This window comes from Schistocerca cancellata, chromosome 4, assembly GCF_023864275.1.
Source record: "Schistocerca cancellata isolate TAMUIC-IGC-003103 chromosome 4, iqSchCanc2.1, whole genome shotgun sequence".
In the NCBI taxonomy this organism is placed as follows: domain Eukaryota; kingdom Metazoa; phylum Arthropoda; class Insecta; order Orthoptera; family Acrididae; genus Schistocerca; species Schistocerca cancellata.
The window spans coordinates 779842617-779854861 of NC_064629.1; the positions used below are offsets into that span (position 1 = coordinate 779842617).

At 43.3% G+C, this 12245-nt stretch overlaps 1 protein-coding gene across 1 annotated transcript in view; it reads right to left on the bottom strand.

The window, feature by feature from the left end:
• LOC126183797 (uncharacterized) overlaps positions 1 to 12245 on the bottom strand; it is a 258705-nt gene that overhangs the window by 95353 nt on the left and 151107 nt on the right. The window contains exons 5-7 of the mRNA XM_049926039.1: positions 2055 to 2209; positions 1846 to 1975; positions 1170 to 1348 (exon numbers count right to left, since the gene is read on the bottom strand). Coding sequence (XP_049781996.1) covers positions 1170 to 1348; positions 1846 to 1975; positions 2055 to 2209 — 464 coding nt within the window. The remainder of the gene's footprint in view (positions 1 to 1169; positions 1349 to 1845; positions 1976 to 2054; positions 2210 to 12245) is intronic.

Sequence of the window (12245 nt, forward strand, 5' to 3'; positions counted from 1 at the left end):
TAAAATGGTAAAAAGTGAAAAGTGGGGACTTGGCTGCTCCAGCTAAATAAGCAAGTCAAAGATTTTGAAAAAAGTCTTGACAGTAGTTGTAACGGAGTATAGTTGAGCAATGGTTCTCGTGCAAGATATCTGATGCCATCGTGAAATCGCCACTTATTCCTTATGCATAACTGACTGACATGTTCAGGTGCAACAAGCATAGAATGACTATTGTGGAGCTTTCACAATGACATCCGATGTCTTGTCCGAGAACCCTTTCTACAACAAATTATATATTTCTACAAACGAAACTTTGAGGACATAATTTTTAATTCTCTATTATACATTACGTACTAGCACAAGTATGTAGTATCCACTGAAGCAATTTGTGGATGGGGGACAGTGACAAGGAGGACAGTGGGGGGGAGGGGGGGGGGAGGGTTGTAGTACTGTAGTACAGGCAGGGCGCAATCTTTATTTGTTAATAGATACAATGAAAAGGAGAAACGAATGAACTGACAAAAATTAAGATGAACACAGAAGACTAGGAAGTATTGGAAGAATTTATATAGGTGTGAAATCTTATTGGGACTTAACTGCAAAGGTCATCAGTCCCTAAGCTTACACACTACTTAACCTAAATTATCCTAAGGACAAACACACACACACCCATGCCTGAGGGAGGACTCGAACCTCCACCGGGAAGAGTTTACATGAACCCTAAAAGAGTAGTGATGATTGGTGAGGGTAGAGGTAACATTGATTTAGATGAAGTGGGATACAATTAAGAAGATATTCCTGAAAATGGCAAGCAGACATGAGTAGCAATGACGTGGAGGTTTATAAGAAGAAACCAATACAACGTCATTTTGAGATGAAGGAAACAGTGACAAAGAAAGAGGACAGTTTGAATACCTATTTGAAAACCACAGATACTGGAATTATGAGATAGGCACTTTGCAGTCATTGGTGACTGGAAACTGTTCAGAGATTTTAGGAGCTGCACTGGGAAAAGAAGAGGTGGAAGAGGACTTTAAAGGTAGGTTAGAATATTGTAGTTTCCAGTTATAAGTTTTTAAAAACAGACACTGAGAATAGTTACCAACAAATTAATGCTTTTATTTAGTAATTAATTTGCTTGGTTCTCTACTGCAAGGAAACAATTTCCAACACTCCAACACTAACATTACCTCTTTTCATATCACTCCAGGCATCAAATTCTACATTTCTGTATATATTTGCATCTAATGCCTTAGCAACCTTGTACGGAAATGGAACTAGTCCACATGCAATTAAATATTTCATGTTGCTAAGCAATTCATCATTTTCAATAGTCTCCGGTTTTGGTGAATTTGTAAACACATTAAGACTGGAAAAAGAAAAGTGCATGTAATAATTGTGCCATGAAAGTTATTGAGGAAGACAGATCACAGTAAAATTACACCAAGGATATCATTAAAGTAGACCTGGAAACTTCTTGTACCTCTGCTGACTAACCGTACTTATGTTGTGATTGAGCAGTATTACACTTAAAATTCAAAATTACACTTAAATTCAAAGAATGCACCAATACTTCGATATGTTACTTTCTCATAGTGTAAATTGGTAAATGAAAGGCAACAATGAAGGAGAATGAAGTTAGTGAAGTAGTAGAGTGAAACTAAGAATAAAAATTCTATTTAACAGTGCTCAATTCTAAGGCTATGCAAAAAATGAAAGAAAAAAATTCTCTCATTAATGATTTGTTAATTCCTCTGGGTAATTTTGGTTATGGTTTACACATTTCACAACTTTCAGATTCAGTTGAATAAATATAGTAGTTAAATTCTGAAAGTAAGGGTACACTAACAGATGGTACTAACTCACCTCTCTGTGTCCTCAAAATCCACAAAATTTTTTTTCTTTGCAGTCACTGACTTCCGTAACATTATTTCTACAGCAGTGCTTACATCATTCATCAAAAAAACATTGGAATAGAGTATTGTATAAACAATTGCTGGAAAGAGAACAAAGCTATAAGCCCTGCTTTTAATGAAAGATTATTTATTTATGTTTTAATTTGTTGAAATACTTACACTGGCAAAATCCAGCATTATTAATATAGGAATTCAGGTACACAGAATCATAATGTGTTTCTGATGAATAACATAAAACAATTTGTTCCTGATAACCATGTTTTGTAAGAGGTACTGGTGGTTTTCCAATTTGCTGGAATATGTGCACATCACGCCTACAACAGAAAATGCAAATGCATGTGCAAAAACACAACATATTTAGAAAGACTGTATTTAAGATTTTTATTTCAAACACAATCGCAGTCTATGACCAGTGTTACCAGTTTTAGGCTACATTGTCTATGTTTAGATGCTACTTGCGATTTAAGTACAGTAAAAAATGGAGTATATGTGGGTCATACCTAGTTATCACATCAGCAATTAATGAAACACTGTCACTATTTATTTTATTACAATGTGGTATAGGTTTTGGACTGACGTAAACTGTTTTATGGATTGCTCCAGTTGTTAATTGTCCTTTCTTGTAATTTTTATAATCTGACATATTATTGCTAAACTTGACAGTTGTTACAGTTGGCAAAAGATGCTGTATGGTCACAGTTGCTATGTTATCATCCCAGGGGGGGTTGGGTTGTTTGGGGAAAGAGACCAAACAGTGAGGTCATAGGTCTGATCGGATTAGGGAAGGATGGGGTAGGAAGTCGGCTGTGCCCTTTCAAAGGAACCATCCCGGCATTTGCCTATCATCCCAGGCTCTATATATAATCTTTGTAATCTATGTGTCTGTGGGTAGTTATGTGTGTCCATCAATCTGTTCATCCAAGGGCCCATCAAAGCTCTGTACTGTGTATGTCTATTTCTCTCTCTTCAAATATGTTCACTGTTAAACCTTTAGGCATTTTGTGTAAAATTTTCATCGCTAACTCCATTCATTCTGCATTGTAGTTATTGTTCTTTAAGTGGTTGATGAGTATAGACTGATTATTTATGCTATTTCCCATGTGGTCTCAATATCTTATACTGTCTTGCAGCACCTGTCCTGGAAAAAAATCATCTGGGAATAGACCAGATCTATAGTGGTGAACACAGGATTAAGGATGAGAATCAAAGCAGACAACTTAAGGGAATCCCTGGCTTTTGCTGATGCTCTGACTTAACTGCAAATGACATGCAAGAGGCTTCTACCAAACTCCAAGCACTGCATTTAACAGCAAAGAAGACATGTTTATTGAACAACATCGGGAAGACCAAATTCATTATCACGGTTAAAGATATCCCTAGAATGATGTGTCAGCACTACCAAGCACACCAACATAGCCAAAGGTGTGAAGTACCTTGTAGAATGGAGGTCTGTGACATGGTAGCTCTCTAATAAAGGAAAATCTAACTAGAGAGGGCATACTAAGCTTGAAGAAAAATGTCCACCTCAAAACCTCAATCAATGAATATCAAACTAAGACACTGTACCATAATAGTCAGATGATCAGTCATCTAAGCAGCACAGCACCTATCCCTAACCACGAAGACATCAATATGAAGCCTGTGACAACAGTAAAGGAAATTCCTGTGAAAGAGTGAGAAATTATGTAGGAATGCCTTCGATATAGCTGTCTCCAGTATGGTAACTTTATCGGGAGTACAATTATATTGTATGCACCTACTATGGAAGAAATTTATATGGTTTCTAGATTTGAGTGTCCAGATAAGGTGGGAGTTGAGATCACTTACTATTACTTCTTTTCTGCACAGCTTGTAAGAGCAACACTACATCTGCTGCTATGGTGTGTTTGCTCCTTCCTCAGTTCAATAAGTGGAATCATTGCCTATTTCCACAAAGGGTCAGGATATTGGCCATCATTCCATATATTATTTAAAGAATTAAAATTAAAGGTTAATGTGTCACAGTATGCCACAATGCGTGGCCTTCATCTCAACTGGAAACTGGAGGGTGGGTGGGATGGTTGGTTTGGTTGGTTCGGGAAGGGGACCAAACAGCGAGCTCATCGGTCCCATGATCTAAGGCAGCAGAAGTCAAGGGAGGAACAACACAAAGAGCACAGTTCAGTTAAGGGGGAAGGGAAAGCAAGCTGGCAAACTGGTAAACAGAACAACAGTGCAGCAGGAAAAGGAAAGAACAGGAGAGTGGGTGGGAGGAAACTGGGAGAACAGTGGTGCCCCAGAGACACTACCCACATTGGAGCACCAGCATTGCCACTAACCCATCCCAATCCCCACACCATACCATGATCATGACAGTGAGGACAACACCAGGGGAAGAAGACAAAAGAGAAGGAGAAACAAAACTGCATGACAGACCGAACAAAGTGGAGGGAAAAGGGAGGGAGAATCTGGCCAGTATACAGGCACAGTCAAGGCCTCCATAACCAATGCTTACGCTAACTGATGGACTCCAATTCCAGAATAAAATCAAGGACTTATTTCTGAGAGTACAAACCACTTTTGCAAAGAAAACCGAGAACAGACGTAACAATTCAAAGGTTGACTGCTACCACCTGAGACAAGGAAGGTGGGGCAAAATATGGATCACCATGAGGAGAGCCCTGCAACTAAATGGGGGGGTGGAGGGAGGCAGCTCATTGCAGAGGAAAAAAAGGTGGGTCACCTTAGGTGGCCAATACAAAGGCAGCAGAGGATTGTTGAGTCCCACCGGATGAGGCAGGGGGAAGAACGCCACATGGTGGAAGTCGTCTTGATTGCATGAAGTTTAATGGATTGGGTGGGGGGGGGGGGGTGTAGCCTCTTAAGAGACAGCCCACAATTCAGCAAAAAAAAGGGATTTGATATAATGCTACAACTCTGACCCCAAAGGGGTCCCAGATTAGCTGGCCACCACCCCAGCCAGATGATCAGCAAGTTCATTAGAGGAATACCTACGTGGCCAGGAATCCAAAGGAAATCAACCGAACAAGCAGAATCACCATGATCAGCATGAAGGTCGTGGATTGGAAAGACCAAAGGATGACAGCAATAGCCTGAAAGCCTCTCGTTGTGTCCGTACATAACAAGACTCAGGTGAATGAAGAATGTTTAATGAATGAGATGACCCATTAGACGACCATCAATTCCACAATAATCATCCCATACATGGCAGGCATGAGATGCTGTTCTGTGACAACAGAAGAGATGAAGGCATATCCCACAGACATCCTGGAACTCTTACAAGGCCATTCATAACAGACAACAAAACACTAGTGGTGTGATGGAGGCTTTCAGAGCCTGGAAGAGATCCATCTGAATCCAGACCCAAGGAACTAACCAAAGGGGTGTGATCAGGAGAGAACATGGCGAAGAGGACAAGGGGAGGAGACTGAAGTCAGAGCAGAGAGAAGCAAGGTAGAATCTAATTGGTAAACCCACTCGAGGGCAGGCAGAGGAGGGGGGGGGGGGGGGGGCAGCAACGGAAGAGCAGATAGTAATCACACAGGAAACCAGGAGCTGGGACTGTTGAATCTAAAGGGTTGGGATCGCAGGGTGCACCAGACGATTATCGACATCTCTAATGTAAAAAACACCAGTGACTACAAAGACACCACAATTTTAAACTGGGTCCAAGAAGAGCAGCGTGGAAGGGGCAGCTGATCCATAAACTCGACAACCGTAGTCCAGACGAGACAAAACTAGTGCCCAGTAAAGGCAGAGAAGGGTTGAACATTATGAAAACAGCCAACCTTCAGGTGGCAGATATGGGACAACCAAGTAAACTTGTTGAAAAGATGATCTAAGAAATGAACTAGGGGAACACGCTCAGGTGTTTGGCATCGAGGTAGAGCTCTGGATCAGTATGGGCCATAGTACGGTGACAGAAATGCACCACTCTCGACTTAAGGGAAGAGAATGGAAAACCTTGTGAGTGTGTCCACGTGGAAGTGTGCCTGATGGCACCCCGGAGCTGTCATCTCGTAGAGGCCACTGAGTGGGAGCTTACCCCAGTACAGAAATCATCCACACACAAAGCAGTGGTTACCAACAGCCCTTCAGAGGCCACAACTCATTAATAGCAATGAGAAAAAGAGGACACTTCATACAGAGCCCTGTGGAATGCCATTCTCCTGGGTCTGCAGAGAGCTGAGAACAGTGCCAACCTGGACTCCGAATGACTGGAGGGGAAGGGAACTCGTGAATAAAAATCTGGAGGGGGAGGGGCGAGGGGGTGGGGGGGGACACCCGAAGACCCCACCCACTGAATGTGAGGAGGATCTGATGGCACCAAGCCGTGTTGTATGCTTTACGATCATCAAAGGAAGCTGCAACAAAATGGCAACACAGAGAAAAGGCCTGCCGAACTGCAGTTTCCAATCAAAGCAGATGATACATTGGACACTGTCTCTTCCGAAAGCTGTACTGGTAAGGAGATAAAAGATCCCGAGATTCAAAGACCCAGTTGTGCTGACAAGCCACTATCATTCTAGTAACTTGCAGGGGACATTGGTCAGGCTGATTGGCCAGTGATTATCAAGGAACAATGAATCCTTGCTGAGCTTATGGGCAGTAACCACAATACTGCCCCTTCATTGAGAGGGGAAAATGCTTTGGAGCCAGATATGATTAAACACCTGAAGGACATATTGTCATTGTGGAGGATAGATGTATTAAAGCAATTGGATAAGGATGGAATCAGGGCTAGGAGCTGAATCATGGAAGGAGGAGAGGGCCAGAAGAAGCTCCCATTCAGTAGAAGCTTCACTGTCTGATTCCACCTGTAAGGGACAAAAAACATTTGGGAAGCTTCAGTCTGCTGTTTCCAGAGGAGGAAGGCAACTGGATAGGAGGTCGACACCGATGCAGTCACAAAATTGGTCGTGAGATGTTCCACGAGAACTGATGGATCTGTAAAAAGTCCACCTGGAAGGGCGAGGAAGACAGCCACCGTCCACCTTTGAGGGTGTGGATTGTAGTCCACACCCACGACAAAGGGAGAAAAGAACCTAGAGAAGATGCAAAGCAGTGCCAACACACCCATTTGATTTGTTTGATTAAAGTGTGGATTATCTTATCAGACAGATCATGCACTACTTCATCAGTACAATCTGACAAAGGTATAAACATGACCTGGGACATATGTAGAGGCTGACCAGCACAATGGAAAGCCCAGCGGTCTAATGTGGTCATCAGGAGGTGGGAAGGGAATGAGAGAATCAAAAGAAATTTGTCATGATCACAGAGGTCATCATGTGGTGACGAGTGTAAGGAAGGAAGAAGGGGTGGGGTGGGGAGGGGAGGGGGAGAGCAGGATATGAATGGCAGAGAAAGTGCCATATGCAGAACTGAAATGAAGAGGGGGAACCATCATTAAGGAGGGATAGGTTGTGGTTCGCAAGAAACTGGTGATGGGAATTAAAAACTTTGAAGAGCAGGAAGGGAGTCACTGAAGGAGGATAGTGAGGACAGCAGATGTAGTTGGCCTGTTAGGATGGAGACAGAGAATGCAAACCATGACCACAGAGTCCAAGTGGACCTGGACGGCAACTGCTTTCAATGTGGTATAAAGTGGGATCCATGTAGTAACAATATCCACATGAACCAATGTGCAAACGCCATTATAAGCCCTCAAAGCGCCGGCCCAGTTCCGATAAAGCATGCAACACATGAAGGCTCGGTGAGTGAGTATCAGTAAAATGAGACACAAGCTGCTGAGTAGAAGGCAATAGGTGACTGCAAGTCTAGGAGGTGACAGTAATATCAATCACAGTTCCATTGAAGAAGCACGAAGCATGTACCACATGGAAAGAGAACAGGCTCCGAGGAGTGAGTCCCACCACCGGTGGATGCCAAAGAAGGGGGAGCGACACCCTGGAGGGGTGTGCGTGGGAACTGCAGGGAGGAGGGGGAGAGGAGAGCAGAGGGGGGACAGTACTGGGGTAAGGAAGAGGGAGGACAGGGAAAGGATGTAACAAAGGTAAAAGTCAGTCATCAACACAGGATGAAGTCTGTCATATTTCTTATGGGCCTCAGTGTAAGATAAACGATCAAGGGACTTATACTCTAGTATCTTCTTTCCTTTCTTATAAGGCAGAAAAGGAACAAGAGAATCAATGGGAAGTGGCCACTATCACAGAGGTCATCATGTGGCAACTAGTGTAAGGCAAAAAAAGCACTCAAATGAGTAGGGGAATCATCAAAAAGAAGGCATAGGTCGTAGTCCACAAGAAATTGGTCAATGACTAGCCCCCCAACTAGATAAAGAAGCACTGCCCCACAAAGGTTATGGACATTAAAATCCCTAAGCAGGCAGAAGGGAGAGGGGGTTGGCTGAAGGAGGGTAGTTAGGGCAGCCGGTGTAGGTGGCCCATCGAGGGAGGGAGTGATTGCAAACAATGACTTCAGAGCCAAAGTGAACCTGGGCACCGACTGCTTCCAATATGGTATGAAGTTGCATCCAAATACTAACAACGTCAGAATGGACCAATGTGCAAAGACCGGTTCTGACAAAAAGCACAAAACCCAAAAAAGGTCAGTGAGTGAGCATCAGGAAGAGATTCCTGGAGAACAACACAAGCTGCTGAGTAAAAGCCAATAACGGATTGCAACTGTAGTACCCATTACAGTTCCACTGAATAAGCATGGAGCAAGTCTCCAAATCGGAGGCAAATGGGCTGGAGCCAATCATGTTGCAGGTCACCATCCATCACCAATGACGATACGGTGACATCCCTAAATAAGAAGTTAGAATCAGGTTGTGTGGAGGGGGAGAGCACCTACAGTGGCACGGGGGGAGGGTTTGTTTTCTTCTTTTTTTTCATAGGTCGGGGGGGGGGGGGGGGGGGGGGGCAGGACACGGAGGAAGAACTGGCTTCTGCAAGATCTGGAACTGAAAGAGAGCAGGTGACTTTTTGGGCACACAGACTACGTGTCTCATGGCTGAGGTGCACTAGCAGGCCTCTGGCCTGAGGGATGTTGGGGAGGGATACCAAGAGGAAGCCCCATCACTGGTGGGGGCCGAAGAAGGGGGACACCTCTCTGGTCGAGGAGGGGAGGGGACGGGGGGGGGGGGGAGGAGGACTGAGGTAAGGAAGAGGGAGGAGGGAGAAAGGACGTAACAAAGGCAAAGGTAGAAGCCATCGAGACAGGTTAAAGTCTCTCGTATTTCTGATGACCTTCAGTGTGAGAAACAATCAAGGGATTTCTATTCCTGTATCTTTGTCTCCTTCTTATAGCCGGGCAATCTGGTGAGAGTGGAGAGTGACAGTCATGACAACACGCACCAGTGTCTGAACACTTGGGCTCCCCTCATTGAGTGGGTGTCCACTTCACTCATCTTACTGAGAGACTCCATTTGCTGAACTCTTCCTTGATATTCTTCTCAACAAACAACAGAATTGTGGTGATAAATGTGTTCCTGTCAGTGCTAGTACAGACCAGGTAGTTGGGAAAGTGTTTCACCCCAAGCTGGCGAGCTTGGCTCTCCTCCTAGGGTGTAGCCAGTGAAGGGAAGGCCGCAGGGTCATAAGAAGCAGCATTAAATAATCCATTAGCAGCTAGGGATATGGCCATAGAAGAACAGCCACTTTTTTGGAGCTTGATACATTTCATACACAAAGTAACCACCCTGATACAACCTACTCTGATCAGGGGCTCTCCCCATGGGTGCCACCCAGCCACAGCAAGGGCTGTCTGACAGGACAGCCATTTCCCGGAGTTCCAATGCTCCAGAATGACAAGCAACCACTCCTGGGCATACATTGAGAGGAAACAGCTCAGGTATCTTAAGTGTGATCCCTATGTTGTCAGGGGGCTCAGCCCGATGGCTATATAACAGCCCTACGACACGGACTGGCTACACGTGTTGGTAATCTAGCAGGGCAGAGGTGGGCTATGACAGGGAAGGAAGAGGGGGGCAGGAAGGGGGAAGGAAGCGGGAAGAGGTACACACACCACAGATGCTAGGGAGCAAGTTCGTCCCCAAACAGCTAGGGAGCAAGTTCGTCTCCAAACAGCTCACACTACGGAAAGAAAATTTAGGAGTGGGGTCCAAGCTAAAAAAGAGGGACTAAAAACACAAAAAAAAGAAAAAAAGGGCAATGGAAACAAAACTGTAAGGAATACAGGAAACAAGGTGGATAGCCAGGATGAAATAAATAAGAACACAAAGGAGATGGAGGGGGGCATTCGGGAAGGAGCGAGGACAGGGAGGGAGGGGCACAGGGAAGGGAATGCAACCCAGGAAGGAAGAATGGGCTGAAATAACTCTGGGTCCCATGTGTGCCACGCACGAACTCACAAAATAACTGTGAGGTGTGTGTGTGTGTGTGTGTGTGTGTGTGTGTGTGTGTGTGTGTGTGTGTAGCATCTTTTTAAGGATAGACAGGACATAAAGTTTTATGTGAGGTCAGGATTGAAACAAACCTTTAGTTTGAGAAAGAAACTAAATGACTTAAGATTGGTGTATTGTTTCAGTACAAACAGCCGTTTATTAAAGACCTTCAGCAATCAGCAAAAATTTTATTCCCACCAAATTTTATATTAGTCAATGTGAAATGCCAGTTACCTCTATTGCATCACAATATTCAAGGACTAAGAAGCAAAATTAATTCAACTGCTTATATGCATTGATGAATTAGAATCATCAAACCTAATTGACAGTCCCATTCTGAACATTACATGAGCATTGGTACAGATACAGGGGTCGGACAAGAATACAGAAACACCGATGCCTATTACGGTGTAGGAAACCCACTGGCATCCAAAACAGCTTCCAGTTGTCTTGGAATGGATAAATACAGGTCTTTTAGGGTTTCCAAGGGGATCTTATACCATTTTCCTGCAAAATAGAGCAATTTCAGGTAATAATGATTTGTTTTGTTTTAGGGCACAAAAACAACTGGGGTCATATGCACCCATGATGGAACTGTAGAACATGAGGACAAAAAAAGGAGTTAAAAACGACTACACATGAAGCCCAATCGACGGAAGGAAAGACTGTTAAAGACACGGATCTTGGTTTCGACTGCAGCCACCAAATCATCAGTGATCACAGAGGGGCGGCCTGAGCGATCTTCGTCATGGACGTTTTGACGGCCATTTTTAAACTCTCTAACCCATTGACACACTTTACCTTCACTCATTGCATTCAAGCCATAAATTTCTGTTAACTGACGACGAATTTCTGCAGCTGACAGGTTTCTCGCAGTCAAAAAACGTATCACTGACCGTATCTCACACGCGGCAGGCGCTTCAATAATCGTAAACATTATAAAGCAGCACAGCGATGCATACACGTCAGCTACAGAGCTGCAACTTGCATCAGTGAGAACAGGAAGGATGCCGGCAAATGGCGCGGTGGCTTGTTGCGGCGTCCGCACGAAATACGGGACTATACACGCGAACGGCCCTTACTTAAAAAACAACCTTTGTAGAACAACACAAGTCCTGAAACAGTTAGAGCAGTGTATTACGATTGCATACACTCCCTACTGAGATATGGCATCATATTCTGGGGAAATTCTCCTCATAGCATAACAACACTCTGGAAACAAAAAAAGATTGTGAGGATAATGAAAAAATGCTAACAGACAAAAATCATGCAAACCATTCTTTAAAAAACTGGGGATTCTACCCCTACCATGTAATATATATACCAGAAGTTGTCAGTAATATATATATATATATATATATATATATATATATATATATATATATATATATGTGTGTGTGTGTGTGTGTGTGTGTGTGTGTGTGTGTGTGTGTAAGCATGCTAAAAATGGAAATGTATTTATTCAAAATAAATCTGTATATGAACACCATACAAGGGCAAATAGAGACATACACAGACATCGTTGTTATACCACACTGTGCAAGAAAGATGTATATCAGTCAGGTTCACATTTGTTTAATAAGCTGCCACATAACTTAAAGGCCATAAACAAAATCCATAGCTTTAAAAAATCTGTAACTTCATATCTCTAGGAAAACTGTTTTTCTTCAGTAACACAGTATCTTGAAAAATAAGTTAATTTCTGTTGTAACAATATAAAAATGTAATGTGACAATGTAGCAATATAACAATTGATAAATGTAACAGCGGTATACTAATGTAATGTCATTTTGTCCAACATCTAGGGTATAGTATATGTAACTCAAAGATTCAGGACGTAAATAAATAAATAAATAAATAAAAGGAGTAGAGCCTCCAGTCAGCTTTAGAAAGCTGCCATTTGGGAGGGAGGGAGGGAGGGAGGGAGGGAGGGAGGGAGAGTAGGAGTCACCAAATGGATAACACAGGGGAAACAGTCA